This window comes from Bos mutus, chromosome 11, assembly GCF_027580195.1.
Source record: "Bos mutus isolate GX-2022 chromosome 11, NWIPB_WYAK_1.1, whole genome shotgun sequence".
Classification (NCBI taxonomy): Eukaryota; Metazoa; Chordata; class Mammalia; order Artiodactyla; family Bovidae; genus Bos; species Bos mutus.
The window spans coordinates 12,885,282-12,906,226 of record NC_091627.1 but is presented as its reverse complement, the minus strand read 5'-3'; the positions used below and the strand labels follow the sequence as shown (position 1 = coordinate 12,906,226).

General features: G+C 38.1%; 1 protein-coding gene across 4 annotated transcripts in view; it reads right to left on the bottom strand.

Moving 5' to 3' along the window:
- RC3H2 (ring finger and CCCH-type domains 2) overlaps positions 1–20,945 on the bottom strand; it is a 59,676-nt gene that overhangs the window by 10,328 nt on the left and 28,403 nt on the right. For all 4 annotated transcript variants that reach the window (XM_070379040.1, XM_070379041.1, XM_070379042.1 and 1 more), the window contains exons 9-12: positions 19,666–19,778; positions 10,606–10,914; positions 1,501–1,715; positions 400–833 (exon numbers count right to left, since the gene is read on the bottom strand). In XM_070379040.1, coding sequence (XP_070235141.1) covers positions 400–833; positions 1,501–1,715; positions 10,606–10,914; positions 19,666–19,778 — 1,071 coding nt within the window. The remainder of the gene's footprint in view (positions 1–399; positions 834–1,500; positions 1,716–10,605; positions 10,915–19,665; positions 19,779–20,945) is intronic.

The following is a 20,945-nucleotide window of genomic DNA, read 5'->3' as shown; positions in this document are numbered from 1 at the left end:
GAGTAAAATCTGAGCACTCACTTTTCTGGTTTAGGAAAATCGTATGTATATATGTGGGGATAGTAAAAAACAGGCCCTGTCTTTGTATCTTGAAGATTTCTTTTTACTTTCTGATCACTTTCGTATCCAAACATAACATTTATTGAGCATGTATATGCATCAGGTGCAAGTCTAAGAGCTTTTTCTGATTTAATCCTCACAACAGCCTTATGAGGTAGGTACTACTATTATTTCCATCAAAAGTGAAAAAACTGACATAGAGAAGTCAAGTAAATTCCATTAAGTTACACAATTAGTAAGTGGAGGAGCCAGGATATACCCAAATGTTGTAACATCAGACACTAGACTCTTAACCACTGTGCTGTACTAGCTAGCATTCCTAGTTCCATTATCACTTACCCTTGGTAAAGGCACAGTTGTCCTTGGCTCACTTGGTGGCTGACAAGCCACTGAATAATACCCATCTAATGAGTTATATCTTTCCCGCAAAGACGTCTGATACACTGACGAGTGCATCACATCCATTGGAGGTAAAGAATTGCTTCTAATAATGTCATCTCGTTGGTACATAGGTGGGCGCCAGATGCGCCTGCTGTCGTACACAGGAGCATACATTCCAGAAGGTACTGGGGGAACTGGTCCATACGGCTGCGGAGGAGGAGGTTGGTAAGGAGAAGAATTCATTCGATCTCGAGGGGAAAATGTACTGTAATGATCGGCATATGGCATGGAAGCAGGTGGGAGGGAGGACTCTGGAACATTATTGGACCTCACAAAGCGAGGAACACAGGGAGCCACACCAGCTGGTACCGTTGGAGGTGGTGGGTAGTATCCTTGAAAATTGGAAAGAGGAATATTTAATGTAATTTTAGTAATATTTAACATCTTATAATGGTTTAAGTCTAAAGCAGCCTTTAATGTGGGAAAATAACATAAGTTTTGAATTTTAGTTACCCCTGGATTACAAAGATACTACATGCTTTCAAGACACCACTATATCAAAATCCTTAACATTCAACATTTTGTTAAACTGCTCCTTAAAAACATACAATGAACTATTAACAGATGCCTGGTAAATTTCCTTCGAGGGCCACAGGTTTTGGTTTAAGTAATTAGTTAGATCATTGATTCTTAACCTTTTGGGGAGCACAGTTTAAAGACATCCTTCATAATCCATATAAGCTGTGTGCTGTCCTTTCAAAATTATACTTTAAGTGTATATACACCAAACACTTAGTCTATTATTTCCGAGGATATACAAAACTCACTAAAGCTCATCTATGAACCCCATATTTGATTCATAGGACTGAGAAATATTAAAACTATTGGTAGGTAGAATCATAGATTCTTAAGACAGGAAGAAAATTTAAGGGTCATACAGTCCAAAGGATTAATTTTTTTAATGTAGATATTCTAGATAGCTATAAATGACTCAATGATTTACTACAACAAATGTTATATTGTAGTTTCTTTTTCTTAGAATTATCTAAAATCACTTACCAGTCTGTGGGTACTGTGGGACTTCAAAGGGTATCTGAGTCCTTGGATCTTGAAAATACTGAATGTTTTCAGAATGCTGAGGATATACTGGTACTCTAGTGATAAATGGGCTGGATTTTGGAGGCACAGAATTCAGCTCTGTTCCAGCACTAGTGGGCCCAGCTGAGGTAGCCGCTACATTACTTACAGGAGTCTTGGGTGGAGAGCCAATTTTACTAGAGAAAAAATTTAACAAATGGAAATGATACATCACTGCCTATGTCCGTTAAGTCTTCATCATTAGGAATGTTTCATAAAATTATATAGTGACCATTGACAGACAATGCTTCAGGTTTTTCAGGTGACAAATAAGGCAATGAATTTTACTGTTACCTTCTACTATTAGTTCACAAGATTATAGTAAAAGATATATTTTGGTGAGGGTGAAAAAAAAACACACAAATTCCAGGTAGGACTGTTCTATTAAGAGTTAAGATTAATTGAAATGTAAACTCAATGAAGAAAGGCGATTTTCGTCCATTTTGTTAACTGCTATATCCCTAGGACTGTAAACGTTTGTGGCATATAGAAGGCACTCAGTAGTATTTGTTGGACAAATGGGAAAGTTCCTGCCACACAGTAGGTAGTCAGTAAATATCTGCTGGACAAATAGAATACCAATAAAATGGTATTACTCATTAAACTAATGCAAAACACATAAGCTTTCTTTTATTTAAAAAAAAGAAAACACAAATGACTTTTTGTTGAGTCACCACGCAATCACTTCCAGAGGATCTTACCGTGGCTTCTTACATCCTCTGAAGAAGTCAAACTCTGGCAGAGAGAAGATATGTGGTGGTAACTGAAGAAAAACATCTTGTTAATGATGCAGGAATTCAATACACTGCATCTCAAACTAAAGAAGCCCTTATTAAAGCAACAGTTTTATAAACAACAAGGAATATGGGGTGCCTTTAAGTCTAGCTGAGATTAATCCAGAAGATGCTTACTTTTATGTGTATTTGTGTATCAAAATGTAGAAAATAACTAAGAAATTGTAGATAAGAATAGTAAGTACAAACAGCTTAGACGTTAAAGGTATTTTAGTGCTGGGCTTACTCTTTGAAGTTCAATAAAGGCAAGAAGGAAAATAATTAGGATTTCCTCATAACAGTAAGTCAATTCAGTCACTCAGTCGGGTCCGATTCTTTGTGACCCCATGGACTGCAGCACGTCAGGCTTCCCTGTCCATCACCAACTCCAGGAGCTTACTCAAACCCATGTCCATTGAGTCGGCGATGCCATGCAACCATCTCATCCTCTGTCGTCCCCTTCTCCTCCTGCCCTCAATCTTTCCCATCATCAGGGTCTTTTCAAATGAGTCAGTTCTCTGGATCAGGTGGCCAAAGTTTTGGAGCTTCAGCTTCAGCATCAGACCTTCCCATGAATACTCAGGATTGATCTCCTTTAGGATGGACTAGTTGGATCTCCCTGCGGTCCAAGTGACTCTCTAGAGTTTTCTCCAACATCACAGATCAAAAGCATCAATTCTTTGGCGCTCAGCTTTCTCTACAGTCCAACTCTTACATCCATACATGACTACTGGAAAACCATAGCTTTGAAAAGACGGACATTCGTTGGCTAAGTAATATCTTTAGTATCTCTGCTTTTTAATATGCTGTATAGGTTGGTCATAACTTTCCTTCCAAGGAGCAAGAGTCTTTTAATTTCATGGCTGCAGTCACCATCTGCAGTGATTTTGGAGCCCAAAAAATAGTCTGTCACTGTTTCCATTGTTTCCCCATCTATTTCCCATGAAGTGATGGGACCAGATGCCATGGTTTTAGTTTTCTGAAATGTTAAGTTTTAAGCCAACTATTTCTCTCTCCTCCTTCACTTTCATCAAGAGGATCTTTAGTTCTTCGCTTTCTGCTGTAAGGGTGGTATCATCTGCATATGTGAGGTTATTGGTATTTCTTGCAGCAATCTTGATACCAGCTTGTGCTTCATCCAGCCTGGCATCATGCATGATGTATTTTGCATATAAATTAACTAAGCAGGGTGACAAAATACAGCCTTGACGTACTTCTTCCCTGATTTGGAACCAGTCTGTTGTTCCATGTCCAGTTCTAACTGTTGCTTCTTGACCCGCATACAGATTTCTCAGGAGGCAGGTGAAGTGGCCTGGTATTTCCATCTCTTTAAAAATTTTCCACAGTTTGTTTTAATGTACACAGCAATTACTAAGCTTATTCTAGGCAATATGCTAAGTGCTTTACACAGATTATCTGCTTTTCCGTATCAGAATGTCACATACCATAAAATCTGGATAAGTACTTTTGGAATGGCAAATTCTTAGACTGCAGGAAAAAGGCACTCAAATTCATGACAAGGTTCAAGTTCAGGTAAGTTCAGTCATGCAGTCATGTCTGACTCTTTGCAACCCCATGGACTGCAGCGTGCCAGACTTCCCTGTCCATCACCAACTCCCGGAGCTTACACAAACTCATGTCCGTTGAGTTGGTGATGCAACCATCTCATCCTTTGTCATCCCCTTCTCCTCCCACCTTCAATCTTTCCCAGCATCAGAGTCTTTTCAAATGGGTCAGTTCTCCACATCAGGTGGCCAAAGTTTTGGAGTTTCAGCTTCAACATCAGGCCTTCCAATGAATATTCAGGACTGATTTCCCTTAGGATGGACTAGTTGGATCTCCTTGCAGTCCAAGGGATTCTCAAGAGTCTTCTCCAACACCACAGTTCAAAAGCATCAATTCTTTGGCGCTCAGCTTTCTTCACAGTCCAACTCTCACATCCATATACGATTACTGGAAAAACCATACCTTTGACTAGACGGACCTTCCTTGGCAAAGTAATGTCTCTGCTTTTTAATATGCTGTATAGGTTGGTCATAACTTTTCTTCCAAGGACCAAGCGTCTTTTAATTTCATGGCTGCAGTCACCATCTGCAGTGATTTTGGAGCCCAAAATATAAAGTCTGTCACTGTTTCCCCATCTATTTGCCATGAAGTAATGGAACCGGATGCCATGATCTTAGTTTTCTGAATGTTGAGTCTTAAGCCTACATTTTCACTCTCCTTTCACCTTCATCAAGAGGCTCTTTAGTTCTTTGCTTTCTGCCATAAGGGTGGTATCATCTGCATATCTGAGGTTAATGATATTTCTCCTGGCAATCTTGATTCCAGCTTGTGCTTCATCCAGCCTGGCATTTCACATGATGTACTCTGCATATAAGTTAAATAACCAGGGTGACAATATCCAGCCTTGAAATACTCCTTTCCCAATTTGGAACCAGTCTTGTTCCATGTCCAGTTCTAACTGTTGCCTCTTGAACCGCATACAGATTTCTCAGGAGGTAGGTAAGGTGGTCTATTATTCCCATCTCTTTAAGAATTTTCCACAGTTTGCTGGATCCACACAGTCAAAGGCTTTGACGTCGTCAATGAAGCAGAAGTAGACATTTTTCTGAAACTCTCATCTCTGGTTCCTCTACTTTTTCTAAATCCAGCTTGAAAAATCTGGTAGTTCACAGTTCACATACTGTTGAAGTATGGCTTGGAGAATTTTGAACATTACTTTGCTAGCATGTGAGATGAGTGCAACTGTGTGTTAGTTTGAACATTCTTTAGCATTGTCTTTTTTGGGGATTGGAATGAAAACTGACCTTTTCCAGTCCTGTGGCCACTGCTGAGTTTTCCAAATTTGCTGGCATATTGAGTGCAGCACTTTAACAGCATCATCTTTTAGGATTGAAAAAGCTCAACTGGAATTCCATCACCTCCACTAGCTTTGTTCATAGTGATGCTTCCTAAGGCCCACTTGACTTTGCATTCCAGGATGTCTGGTTCTAGATGACAAGGTTCAAAGCCATATGAAATCATGCAAGCTATCCCAAAAATTCAGATTTAAGGAAAAAATCTAACTTTCCATCTCATTCTGGCCAGATAGCTAGATTACTATAGCTACACTCTAGGTGAATTTCAGGATTCCAGGCCCTCCTTCACAGTAGACCCTCCTCAGTTCACTTCAGTTGCTCAGTCGTGTCCGACTCTGGCCTCCCTGTCCATCACCAACTCCCAGAGCTGGTTCAAACTCATGTCCATCGAATCAGTGATGCCATGTAACCATCTCATCCTCTGTCATCCCCCTTTCCCTGCCTTCAATCTTTCCCAGCATCAGGGTCTTTTCCAATGAATCAGTTCTTCACATCATGTGGCCAAAGAATTGGAGTTTCAGCTTCAGCATCAGTCCTTCCAATGAATATTCAGGACTGACTTCCTTTAGGACTGACTGGTTTGATCTCCTTGCAGTCCCTCTTACCTACATGCTTTTGTCTGAGCTGCTTTTTCCATTGACAAGACCCTTCCTTCCTAACTAGTCATAGTTTTGGAATCGTTCAGGTGTCATCACCTTACTGCTAAAAAATTTTCCACAATTAACCTCAGACAGAATTATTGCTATTTTTCGTGTTTTAGTTAACACTTGGAACACAACTCTGCTGCAGTACCTTTCAGCATATATTGTATCTGTTCATATCTGTTTCCCAAGCTACACTGGAAGACACTGAGAGGTAGGGAGTATATTTAGTTCATTTTCATTAACTATGCTAACTGGTCTGATATGTGGCACAGAGCAGAAGATTTACAATTTTTGAATCAATGAATAAATGATTTACTTAGATTTTCTTGTTTTTGAAAGTTTTTAAACACTGAGATATAATTTACACTTACAAAGTGTACAATTCAGTGATTTCTGGTATATTCCCAAGGTTGTGCAACCATCACCATTATCTTATTCTGTAGAAGCATTTTCATCACCTCTCAAAGAAACCTGTATTCATTAGCATCTATTTCCCATTCCCTTGTTCCCCCAGCCACAGCCTCTAGCAACTACTTATCTACTTTCTGTCTCCTATGGATTTGCCTATTCTGGACATTCACATAAATGGAATTCTACCATAATGGCTTTTGTATCTAGCTTCTTTCACTTAACATAATGTTTTCAAGGTTCATCCATATTGTAATACGTACTAGTACCTTACTCTTTCATGGTTGAGTGACATTATGGTTTTACAACTTTACCTTGCCAAAATCTTTCAAAAGCTCATTTCCTTAGCATGTTTAACACAAGGTATCCATTATCTGGTGCCAAGGTACACATCTAAATTTTCTTCCAATACTTCTCCCAGCAATATAATATTTCCCTGTTCTTTGATCCAACTGCAATATTGCTTCACTTATGTAAATGCTGTCTCCCCCATTATGTCATAAGTTTCTTAAAGGCACAGATATACATCTCATGTATTTTCAAGAGTGCCAAAAGCAGAGCTCAGAATTAGTGTATAAGCAACATTTGCTAAACTAGACAATGTTCTCTATCTCTTCCAAGACCTCTCTGAGGGAAGACCATCAGATCAGATCAGATCAGTCGCTCAGTGGTGTCTGACTCTTTGCAACACCATGAATCGCAGCACGCCAGGCCTCCCTGTTCAATACCAACTCCCAGAGTTCACTGAGACTCACGTCCATCAAGTCAGTGATGCCATCCAGCCATCTCATCCTCTGTCGTCCCTTTCTCCTCCTGCCCCCAATCCCTCCCAGTATCAGAGTCTTTTCCAAGGAGTCAACTCTTCGCATGAGGTGGCCAAAGTACTGGAGTTTCAGCTTCAGCATCATTCCCTCCAAAGAAATCCCAGGGCTGATCTCCTTCAGAATAGACTGGTTGGATCTCCTTGCAGTCCAAGGGACTCTTAAGAGTCTTCTCCAACACCACAGTTCAAAAGCATCAATTCTTCGGCACTCAGCCTTCTTAACAGTCCAACTCTCACATCCATACATGACCACAGGAAAAACCATAGCCTTGACTAGACGGACCTTTGTTGGCAAAGTAATGTCTCTGCTTTTGAACATGCTATCTAGGTTGGTCTTAACTTTCCTTCCAAGGAGTAAGCGTCTTTTAATTTCATGGCTGCAGTCACCATCTGCAGTGATTTTGGAGCCCCCAAAAATAAAGTCTGACACTGTTTCCACTGTTTCCCCATCTATTTCCCATGAAGTGATGGGACCGGATGCCATGATCTTCATTTTCTGAATGTTGAGCTTTAAGCCAACTTTTTCACTCTCCACTTTCACTTTCATCAAGAGGCTCTTTAGTTCCTCTTTACTTTCTGCCATAAGGGTCGTGGCATCTGCATATCTGAGGTTATTGATATTTCTCCCAGCAATCTTGATTCCAGCTTGTGCTTCTTCCAGTCCTGCGTTTCTCATGATGTACTCTGCATAGAAGTTAAATAAGCAGGGTGACAATATACAGCCTTGACGTACTCCTTTTTCTATTTGGAACCAGTCTGTTGTTCCATGTCCAGTTCTAACTGTTGCTTCCTGACCTGCATACAAATTTCTCAAGAGGCAGGTCAGGTGGTCTGGTATTCCCATCTCTTTCAGAATTTTCCACAGTTTACTGGATCCACACAGTCAAAGGCTTTGGCATAGTCAATAAAGCAGAAATAGATGCTTTTCTGGAACTCTCTTGCTTTTCCATGATCCAGCGGATGTTGGCACTTTGATCTCTGGTTCCTCTGCCTTTTCTAAAACCAGCTTGAACATTTGGAAGTTCACGGTTCACATATTGCTGAAGCTGGCTTGGAGAATTTTGAGCATTACTTTACTAGCGTGCGAGATGAGTGCCATTGTGCGGTAGTTTGAGCATTCTCTGGCATTGCCTTTCTTTGGGATTGGAATGAAAACTGACCTTTTCCAGTCCTGTGGCCACTGCTGAGTTTCCCAAATTTGCTGGCATATTGAGTGCAGCACTTTCACAGCATCATCTTTCAGGATTTGGAATAGCTCAACTGGAATTCCATCACCTCCACTAGCTTTGTTCCTAGTAATGCTTTCTAAGGCCCACTTGACTTCACACTCCAGGATGTCTGGCTCTAGGTCAGTGATCACACCATCGTGATTATCTGCATCATGAAGATCTTTTTTGTACAGTTCTTCTGTGTATTCTTGCCATCTCTTCTTAATATCTTCTGCTTCTGTTAAGTCCATACCATTTCTGTCCTTTATCGAGCCCATCTTTGCATGAAATGTTCCTTTGGTGTATCTGATTTTCTTGACGAGATCTCTAGTCTTTCCCATTCTGTTGTTTTCCTCTATTTCTTTGCATTGATCACTGAAGAAGACTTTCTCATCTCTTCTTGCTATTCTTTGGAACTCTGCATTCACATGTTTATATTTTTCCTTTTCTCCTTTGCTTTTCGCTTCTCTTTTCACAGCTATTTGTAAGGCCTCCCCAGACAGCCATTTTGCTTTTTTGCATTTCTTTTCCATGGGGATGGTCTTGATCCCTGTCTCCTGTACAATGTCACGAACCTCATTCCATAGTTCATCAGGCACTCTATCTATCAGATCTAGGCCCTTAAATCTATTTCTTACTTCCACTGTATAATCATAAGGGATTTGATTTAGGTCATACCTGAATGGTCTAGTGGTTTTCCCTACTTTCTTCAATTTCAGTCTGAATTTGGCAATAAGGAGTTCATGGTCTCAGCCACAGTCAGCTCCTGGTCTTGTTTTTGCTGACTGTATAGAGCTTCTCCATCCTTGGCTGCAAAGAATATAATCAATCTGATTTCGGTGTTGACCATCTGGTGATGTCCATGTATAGAGTCTTCTCTTGTGTTGTTGGAAGAGGGTGTTTGTTATGACCAGTGCATTTTCTTGGCAAAACTCTTTTAGTCTTTGCCCTGCTTCATTGCGTATTCCAAGGCCAAATTTGCCTGTTACTTCAGGTGTTTCTTGACTTCCTACTTTTGCATTCCAGTCCCCTATAATGAAAAAGACATCTTTTTTGGGTGTTAGTTCTAAAAGGTCTTGTAGGTCTTCATAGAATCGTTCAACTTCAGCTTCTTTAGTGTTACTGGTTGGGGCATAGACTTGGATTATTGTGATATTGAATGGTTTGCCTTGGAAACAAACAGAGATCATTCTGTCGTTTTTGAGATTGCATCCAAGTACTGCATTTCCGACTCTTTTGTTGACCATGATGGCTACTCCATTTCTTCTGAGGGATTCCTCCCCGCAGTAGGTAGATATAATGTTATACTTATAATATAAGTAGATATAAAATTTCCCTATCACATGCTAACAGCACAAATAAACAATACAAATGTCTACCTATCCATTTATTATTTGAAATCACTAGTGATTTACTGTGTGCCTACCATAATGCTTTTTCCCTATATGGCATACAATAGATACTGACAGACTATGGGCAACATAATCTGAGTATGTTTTACCTCAGACTTTAAGACACTAAAAGAATACAAAAGCCTGAGACATTAGAGGTGAAAGTAACTTTTCAGATAATGTGAAAGTTTTAAAACTTTTTTCTTAAAGTACCAAAGCTTTTCTACCAAAGTAAGTCTTATGCTGAAATCCCAAACAATAACAATAATAATAGATGCAGATATTTAGTGAGTGCTATGTGGCAGGCACTGATCAAAGCATACTGCAGTATTAAGTCATTCAGTTCTCACAATCAACATACCAGGTAGGTAGTATCATTATATCAATTTTATGGATGAGTAAACTAAGGAAGACAGATTAAGTAACTGGCCTAAGATCATACAGCTAGAGAAGGGTGAGCCAAAATGAACCCACAGAATTTGGCTTCAAAGATTTCTCTCTTAACAACTACCCACCATTACAGAGCACAAAGTGGAACTGTTCTAATCAAAACAGGGGCTGGAGGCTCAAGCATCTCACCTGCTTACGTTTCTACTTAGTTCCTTTCTGGCACCTCTATGGACTCATTCCTAAAGTTCAAGGAAATAAGGTGTGAAAAACTCAATTCTGGTTCAACTTCTTCAGCTTACAGTTGAAGAAAACACCCATAGTTGAAGTGAATTTCCAAGGTCAGAGGGCTATTCAATTGCAGAGCCAGGACTAGAATTCAAATTTTTTTGGTATTTAGTGCTATCTCTACTACATGAAATAATCTGCATAAAAATTCTGTTTACCTGTTTTCCCTCGGGATAAATAAAAATACTCAGGCAATTATAAACAGACTAAATTACTTATGTAAACATTTTTACCTACTACTTACTTTTCAGTTACAGACTCTACAGAAGGCCCAGCAGCATTCTGACCATTGGTGCCAACCTTCCCCACTTTCTTCACAGTCTCCAGAGCTCTTAATGTACTGTCAGTACTACGTGGAATTAGCTGGGAAACACTGTTTTCTGCATTTGAAATTCCATTTGTACTTGGAACAATTTTCCCCGTTGTTTCAGTACTTCCTATGACAGAAATGACATTTCCGGCTGTGGTTGTGACAGTGTTGTTTACACCAACTTTATTTAGAAGAGGAAACGTTCTTACAGTTGCATTGATCTTTTTGTTCCTTAATCGATACCTGTTTCAAAAACAATAAACATATCAGTAAATATTTCACTAACTCTTACACTAAGTTAAAAAAAGGGGGGATGGGCGGGGAGGTGGGCAATGGGAAAAAAATTTCAAGGAAGGAATAGCTTTGAAAAAACCTTTATTCAGCTAAATATCAAATACTATCAAACTCAATTATAATAGCTGGCACATTAGAATGTATCTCTCATATACATATGTATACACACAACACTTATAATATTTAGGCACACAATTAATATAGCAAAAAAAGTACACATGTATTCAAAAAGCATTCTGATGGAGTAGGAAGAGATCTTTCTGAAAAACTCTGTATACCTGGAATACAAAGTACACTATGTAAAAAATGAAAGGAACCAGTATCAAATTTAGTTGGGAATGTAGATGAAAAGGTATGCAAGATATGAAAGAATTCTCTATTGTTACCAAGTTGTTAAAGCATCAGATAATTTTAAAGAGATTAAAAAATCCAAAACTCATTCTTAAACTCCAAGATACATAAATTTAGTATTATATTTTTCAGATTAGTTTATGACTAAGTATAAAGTATTTGGGTTAAAGATTTTTCTGATTTTAAAGATCTTTCTTTAAAAAAGCTTTCCTGATACTAAATTTGGGGCTGATATAACACTCTAATACATAAAGCAATTTGATCCTGGATTCAATTTAAGAAAATTTATATCCACTTGTACAACGAAAATTTCATTATAGTCTTAGTGAATGTTCCTGCCAATACTTTAACATGGTAAACAACGATGTTACATGAACAGAAAGATGACTATACACATATGGGGTCATAATTACATGTAACTAAATTGATCTGATACCAATGTTATACATAACCAAACATATGGTAATTAAATATAAACAGTGTTGGTGATGAGCAATACCTTCACAATAGTTTCCCTTTTAGTCCTTCAGTATCTATAAACACCTTCATTATTCAATCCTTCTCCCCCTCTCTCCCATACACACATGCTGACAGAAAAAGCAAAGCTCAGTAAAGACAAGTATTCCCAGACCAGACTGGCTAAAGGTGGAGTGACAAAATACAAAGTTAAAAAAAAAGCAATAGGTTATGGCCAGTTTACACATATCACCTTACAGATCTGGGGAACCAATGATTACTTCTTGAAGAAGGAGGGTTAACAGGCAGACCTGTATTTTAAAAAGGCAATTTGGTGGCATGGAGGGGCCTGTGCTTTCCTTAACATACTGTTCTGAAACCTGCTCTGCATTCTTCACCTAAAAGGTTCCTGCACAAAATGCCCAGCTGCTCCTTGTTTTCCTTTCTCAAAGGATAAAGCTCAGATATCCTTAACATTGCTCTTGCAGGTGAAAAATAAAGTTTTAATTGTGGGTCTCCTAAAAGAAAGACGTGATAAGAAGTAAATCTTAACAAAAGAAAGTAAAGTAAAAGATAAACAAATAACCTAACTCTACACCTAAAGCAACTAGAAAAGGAAGAAATGAAGAACCCCAGGATTAGTAGAAGGAAAGAAATCTTAAAAATTAGAGCAGAAATAAATGCGAAAGAAACAAAAGAGACCATAGCAAAAATCAACAAAACCAAAAGCTGGATCTTTGAAAGGATAAATAAAATTGACAAACCATTAGCCAGACTCATCAAGAAACAAAGGGAGAAAAATCAAATCAATAAAATTAGAAATGAAAATGGAGAGATCACAACAGACAACACAGAAATACAAAGGATCATAAGAGACTACTATCAACAATTATATGCCAATAAAATGGACAACGTGGAAGAAATGGACAAATTCTTAGAAAAGTACAACTTTCCAAAACTGGACCAGGAAGAAATAGAAAATCTTAACAGACCCATCACAAGCATGGAAATTGAAACTGTAATCAAAAATCTTCCAGCAAACAAAAGCCCAGGTCCAGATGGCTTCACAGCTGAATTCTCCCAAAAATTTAGAGAAGAGCTAACACCTATCCTGCTCAAACTCTTCCAGAAAATTGCAGAGGAAGGTAAACTTCCAGACTCATTCTATGAGGCCACCATCACCCTAATACCAAAACCTGACAAAGATCCCACAAAAAAAGAAAACTCCAGGCCAATATCACTGATGAACATAGATGCAAAAATCCTTAACAAAATTCTAGCAATCAGAATCCAACAACACATTAAAAGATCATACACCATGACCAAGTGGGCTTTATCCCAGGGATGCAAGGATTCTTCAATATCCATAAATCAATCAATGTAATACACCACATTAACAAATTGAAAAATAAAAACCATATGATTATCTCAATAGATGCAGAGAAAGCCTTTGACAAAATTCAACACCCATTTATGATAAAAACTCTCCAGAAAGCAGGAATAGAAGGAACATACCTCAACATAATAAAAGCTATATATGACAAACCCACAGCAAACATTATCCTCAATGGTGAAAAATTGAAAGCATTTCCTCTAAAGTCAGGAACAAGACAAGGGTGCCCACTTTCACCATTACTGTTCAACATAGTTTTGGAAGTTTTGGCCACAGCAATCAGAGCAGAAAAAGAAATAAAAGGAATCCAAATTGGAAAAGAAGACGTGAAACTCTCACTATTTGCAGAGGACATGATCCTCTACATAGAAAACCCTAAAGACTCCACCAGAAAATTACTAGAACTAATCAATGACTATAGTAAAGTTGCAGAATATAAAATCAACACACAGAAATCCCTTGCATTCCTATACACTAATAATGAGAAAACAGAAAGAGAAATTAAGGAAACAATTCCATTCACCATTGCAACGGAAAGAATAAAATACTTAGGAATATATCTACCTAAAGAAACTAAAGACCTATATATAGACAACTATAAAACACTGGTGAAAGAAATCAAAGAGGACACTAATAGATGGAGGAATATACCATGTTCATGGATTGGAAGAATCAATACAGTGAAAATGAGTATACTACCCAAAGCAATTTGTAGATTCAATGCAATCCCTATAAAGCTACCAACGGTATTCTTCACAGAGCTAGAACAAATAATTTCACAATTTGTATGGAAATACAAAAAACCTCGAATAGCCAAAGCGATCCTGAGAAAGAAGAATGCAACTGGAGGAATCAACCTACCTGACTTCAGGCTCTACTACAAAGCCACAGTTATCAAGACAGTATGGTACTGGCACAAAGACAGAAATATAGATCAATGGAACAAAATAGAAAGCCCAGAGGTAAATCCACGCACATATGGACACCTTATCTTTGACAAAGGAGGCAAGAATATACAATGGATTAAAGACAATCTCTTTATCAAGTGGTGCTGGGAAAACTGGTCAACCACTTGTAAAAGAATGAAACTAGAACACTTTCTAACACCAGACACAAAAATAAACTCAAAATGGATTAAAGATCTAAACGTAAGGCCAGAAACTATAAAACTCCTAGAGGAGAACATAGGCAAAACACTCTCCGACATACATCACAGCAGGATCCTCTATGATCCACCTCCCAGAATATTGGAAATAAAAGCAAAAATAAACAAATGGGACCTAATTAACCTTAAAAGCTTCTGCACATCAAAGGAAACTATTAGCAAGGTGAAAAGACAGCCTTCAGAATGGGAGAAAACAACAGCAAATGAAGCAACTGACAAACAACTAATCTCAAAAATATACAAGCAACTCCTATAGCTCAACTCCAGAAAAATAAACAACCCAATCAAAAAATGGGCCAAAGAACTAAATAGACATTTCTCCAAAGAAGACATACAGATGGCTAACAAACACATGAAAAGATGCTCAACATCACTCATTATCAGAGAAATGCAAATCAAAACCACTATGAGGTACCATTTCACACCAGTCAGAATGGCTGCGATCCAAAAGTCTACAAATAATAAATGCTGGAGAGGGTGTGGAGAAAAGGGAACCCTCTTACACTGTTGGTGGGAATGCAAACTAGTACAGCCGCTATGGAGAACAGTGTGGAGATTCCTTAAAAAACTGGAAATAGAACTGCCTTATGATCCAGCAATCCCACTGCTGGCCATACACACTGAGGAAACCAGAAGGGAAAGAGACACGTGTACCCCAGTGTTCATCGCAGCACTGTTTATAATAGCCAGGACATGGAAGCAACCTAGATGTCCATCAGCAGATGAATGGATAAGAAAGCTATGGTACATATACACAATGGAGTATTACTCAGCCATTAAAGAGAATACATTTGAATCAGTTCTAATGAGGTGGTTGAAACTGGAGCCTATTATACAGAGTGAAGTAAGCCAGAAGGAAAAACACCAATACAGTATACTAACGCATATATATGGAATTTAGAAAGATGGTAACAATAACCCTGTGTACGAGACAGCAAAAGAGACAGTGATGTATAGAACAGTCTTATGGACTCTGAGGGAGAGGGAAAGGGTGGGAAGATTTGGGAGAACAGCATTGAAACATGTAAAATATCATGTATGAAACGAGATGCCAGTCCAGGTTCAATGCACGATACTGGATGCTTGGGGCTAGGGCACTGGGACGACCCAGAGGGATGGTATGGGGAGGGAGGCGGGAGGAGGGTTCAGGATGGGGAACACATGTATACCTGTGGTGGATTCATTTTGATATTTGGCAAAACTAATACAATTATGTAAAGTTTAAAAATAAAATAAAATTAAAAAAAAAAAATAAATAGGGATGAATACTGGACTTCTAACATCCAGGCAGCTAACGACTTAGACTTGGAATCTGGACCTCACAGATGAAAAAGTTAACTACTTTCTATTCTTTTAAAGTCATCAAGGAGCCCCCACAAGCATTTGTTCCCTGCCTTACCAAGTTTAGAATCCATTATCCACCATTAATTCCTACCTTAAACTCTCTTGGCCCAATTACCTTGTTGAACTCACCTGGTAAAGCCCCAATCCAATCTGTTACTTATTCTCTTATTCTGTGCCTGCTCAAGTAGGTGACTGTTGCTAGAGAAAAATCATGCAGTCATGCTGAGAAGATTCATTTCAAAATTATGATCACTTAAAATGGCCAAGCAATACATTAATATACTTGTCTACTAAATTAACTTTCATATGTCTAACATCCTCTTCCCTTTCACTCTCCATAGCCCCATTATAGCTGATGATACTGCCTCCCACTTAACACAGAAAAGATGACACCAGAGGAGCGTGACTTAACTTTCCACCACTAATTCCAGCAACCCTACTGCTTCTGTAACTACACATTCCACATAAAATAAGGGATGAAGCGCTACTGTTCTGAACTCAGGTCAATCTTTCCACTCACACCCCAGGCCCAAGCCCATCTGCCTTCTCCAAGACTTTACTCCTTTAATCATCTTTTCTTCTCCAGTGCATCAACATTTCATTCAGGTGTCTGATTAAATGTCATAGTCTCTGGGACCCCTTTCCAGACAATCTCATCTAAAATACCTCCCCTTTTCAGTCATTCTCTTTCTCCTTACTTTGTTACTTTTCTTCACAGGACCAATCAATACCAGGTATTATGTTTTCTATTTATTCACTTTACGTTGATCTTCTCTACTACAGTGTAAGCCCCATGAGAGAAAGAATTTTGCCTTTTATATTCATCTGTCTTTAGCACAGTGCCTGGTGCACACTAGGTGTCTATAAATATTTGCTATACGAATGTGGAGTAAGCCTTAAACTTCACATGGCCAAGAGAGCTACTGATTTTCTACCCCCAAGCATTTCCTATCTCAGTAAAAGACATCACTTAGTATACAAAGGCCCCAAACCTTGGAGTCATCCTTGCTTCTCCTCTTTTCTTTATACCTCACATTCGATCCATTAGTCAAATCAGGTCTACTTCTAAAATATATCCCAAGTCTGGCTATTTGTCATCATCTCAATTACTATAATCCTAGGACCAAGCGACTAATCTCATGCCTGAACCACTGCAGCAGTCCACCATGTAGTTACCAGAGTAACATTTTTAAGACAAAATTATAATCCCATTGTTCTATTTGAATAAACCACTAAAATGGCTTCCAAAATAAAAGGCAAACTCTTTGCCAGTGTCCACCAAGCCAGTATGATCTACTCTTGCCTAGCCTCTCCAACATTATCTTTCTCCATTCTTCTCATTCTCCATCCTCCCAACACACTGGTCATCCTTCTGGTTCCTGAACTTGTTTCCACCTCAGACTTTATAGCATTTTATCAGTAGCTGAAATTATCTGTTTACAAGTTTAATGTTCCTCTTTCACCACTAGAAGTACCTCAAATAAGTACCTAGCACTTAACAACCATTTTTAAATATATTTGTTGAGATGGATGACCTCAGGCTTTTGTCACTCTCCAGAATGCAGTAATCCTTGGGAAAAGGATTCTGATACCCTATACTCTAAAATATATTCATACAAATATTAAGAGAGATCTGGGGCATTTGTTTGGTTAGAGATATGTACAATAGAGAAAGCAGGCCAGAGTAAAAAAATTAAGTTAAACATTTGCATTCGAATTCCTCCTGGTACATTATGTGAGTTAAGAAAAAGGATCCATCCTCAAAAAGTCTGAGTTGGGTAGCAACATGCATTTTTTTTAACCAACGGGATGATGACATCTTCCACTTCCTCAATCCTTTGTATTATCCTGTTTCTCCTTCTTTTTATTTAAGAGCAACAGAGTATGAAACTGGTTGGAAATATAAACTGTAGATTATCTACTCTTTCAACATAAATATACTGAGTTTACATGTCAGATACTTGTTAGGTTCAGAAAATATAAAGATGAATAACCCATAAATAAATGAAGTCCAGTGAAAATACACACAGTAAGTAAATAACTGCAACACAGTAAGCAAACTGGTAGTTATAAAGTTACCAGGTATAGGGTACTACAGAAGCACAGTGAAGGTAGCAACTAACACTGGCTGGAAGTCACAGAGGTTTTCAGGTGGAAGATGCTATCTGAGTACAATCAGGACTAGCAGCTCTCCAAACAGAGAAAAGGAGAGTATAGGATATAAAGTGAACACACGTACAAAGGAAAGAAGAACGAGAGAAAGTGTATAGTAGTAAACTGGATGTACCTTAAAAAAGTAACACAAAAGGTGGAATAAGGCTGGAAAGCAAGACTGGGCCCAGAACCAGCAATAATATACTGAGAACCAATTAAGAATTTAAAGCAGAAGATGGACAAGATTATACACTTACTTGCAAAATAAAATCTTGGTTGAGACACAGGGAGATGCATGTAAAAAGCTACATAGCGCAAAACGGACAAACTGGGTAAACATACACAGGTAAAACATTAAACACTGCACCTGGCACAAAATCTGACCAATTAATTTGGCTCATTTTTACTACTACTATTATAAGTTCAGGCAAGAAATAATAAAGTTCTAAAGTAGGACTGGAGATAAAGAATAGGAAGCCAATTTGAAGATATAAGATGGAAAATGGATTTTCAGGTGGGCACCAGTTGTGAGTATAATGGCAATGAAATCACACAATTTCTTCTCCAACTTTTTTAAGTTTAAGGGCTTCCCAAAGGAGGTCTCCTAAATGGGAAGCACTGCGAGATGAAGTAAAAAAGGTAGGCCAGGGGACTTCCCTGGCTGTCCAGTGGTTAAAACTCTGTGCTTCCAATGTAGTTGGCGCAGGTTTGAACCCTGGTTGGAGAACTAAAATTCTACATACAGCGTGGTGTGGGGCTAGCCACCCCCCAAAAAAGTAGGCATGAAGTAGATGACACAGAGACTTGCAGGCCACAGAGTAGACTTTATATCTTTATCAACAGGGATTCCTAAGCTTCTCATTATCTGCAATGAGCCTTAAATGCAAAGTTCCCCCTATTTTGTTGGGAATAATGGGGTTGAGGGTAGACAACCACAGCTATAAGATAACTAATTAGGAGGCAACTATGAATCAAGAAAAGGGGATGCCAGGTTAGACTACAACGACAGAAAGAACAAGAGTCAAGAAATATACAGGAAGCCGAACTGACAGACTTGACTAAGACAAGCAAGTGAAAGCTGACAAAAATTATTCCAATAGCATGGAATATATAACTGACTGGACAGGGTACACCTGGGGAGAGTAGGCAGATGGTGTATACAAGAGAAGACATCAATATATGAGGAGAAAATTAGCTCAAATTGGATTTAAAGTATCTAAAAACAAAAGAGAGATGTCCATTAACAGTTGATATGCAGGTGAGATATTCAGTAGAAAGGCTAGAATCAATTTTTGGTGAGATCTCAATGATGAATGTTTTGGTCAAAAAACAGAACAACCAAAACTTTGACAACATTTATTACAGTTTATCTCCATTTACTTTTATGTCTGGGATAAGTGGACATAGAAAAAGGGATTACCTATAGGACAAGAGAGAGGGAAAAGAATATTAAAAAGACCAAAAGCCCATAAAAAGAAAATGTATCTGCTTTACCATTTTACCTGAGACTCAGCTGTTACCTTCAATAGAACCTGAGTAAATAAGACTCTAAGCATAAGAATATTTTCATTCTGCACAGGTGCTTAGCAGAAACATGGATTCTAGCTCTACAATGGTCTAAAATTAGATTCCTGAATAAGGTTTTAAATCACTTGTTAACTATGCTGCCAGAAGCAACAAGGTATGGTTTCAAAAGTAAAGGTTATTTTTCAGTCTAAAGAATTCCATGATGTGGACTTAACTGCATCTTTGAAACTCATCACAAACTTTGACTCTATATGACTCTTTCATGATGACCAAAATTAAATCCAAATAAAATAGAGTTCTCTTAACTTACTTTTCAAGCTCTTCCTGAGAATGGGCAAAAGTACAATTTGTTCCTCGTGGACACCCTCCTTGCTGTCGCAAATCTCGACACATGCTGGTCTTGTATTTGCTGTTTGGCTGAGGCTACAAAAAGAAAATCAGTATGTGGATAAATGAAGATTTCAGTTCTCACTCACTCCTTGTGACATCAGAGTTCTATGAGGACACCTTTAATTCCTTTTCACATTAGACAACTCTTGTGCTGACGTAACTACCACTGCCCTGTTTCCTGTTATGAGTTACATGGCGTAATCATGAGTTGACATTTTAGATACTCCTTCTGAGGATCATCAGGAACTAGTTCAAATGCTGCATTACTTATCTGTCAACAAAATGTCCACAAAAATAAAAGATTTTTTCATCAAAATTCATTGATGTCTCAAAATTATGATATCAAATCAAGCAAACAATGTCAAAAAGCATTTAAAAAGCTGTAAGCTTTGTCTACTTAAACGTTCTCAGGAAAAGGAAGAATACAACTTACTCTAGAAGTTAAAATTTAAGAAACACTAATTTTACTTGTCAACTTCAGAGTATAACTTTCTTCCAAGGGTCGGTGCTAAGTTTATACAAATAATGAGGCAAAATATAAAAACATCATGACTGCTATAATTTGCATCAAACTCTAAGACATCATTATTTCTGTGACCTTAAGATGAAACATTCATCTTTTAGCTAATTTTTGAACATTATAATGTCTTCTAATAGAATAAGGACAGAAGAGTGGAAAGATCACTTTGGAGTAGACATGATCCCAGTTCTGTCACTTACTGCCACCGTGATCTTAGATACGTTATTTAACCTCTTTCAACTTCAACTTGGAGACAGCAACTGCCTTGCAGGTGGCTGGGAGGATTAGAAATAATCTATGTAAAATATTGAGACTGGCTCATAATAACTTAATAAATGGATATTATTAGAATAAACGGTTTTACCTTAAATAACTCCTTCAAAAGTACATTGAAAATACTTTATTTCCACACATTTATAAATATGAACTCACTGGAATGGCAACAGATGAGAAAAAAGTGACAATTTCCCCAAATTAAGAGAAAATCAGGCAAAATATTTGGATGGAATCAGATCTACAGCCAGTCAAAAAAACTTGCAGTGGACTCATATTCAAGACACTCCCCAAACTATTGCTGTACTATGAATCAGGTACACTATCAGGTACACTAAAACTCAGGTTTCTCTCAAAAGAACAGAGAATAAAAACTTATGTGACAGGGCTGTCAAATAAGAATTCCA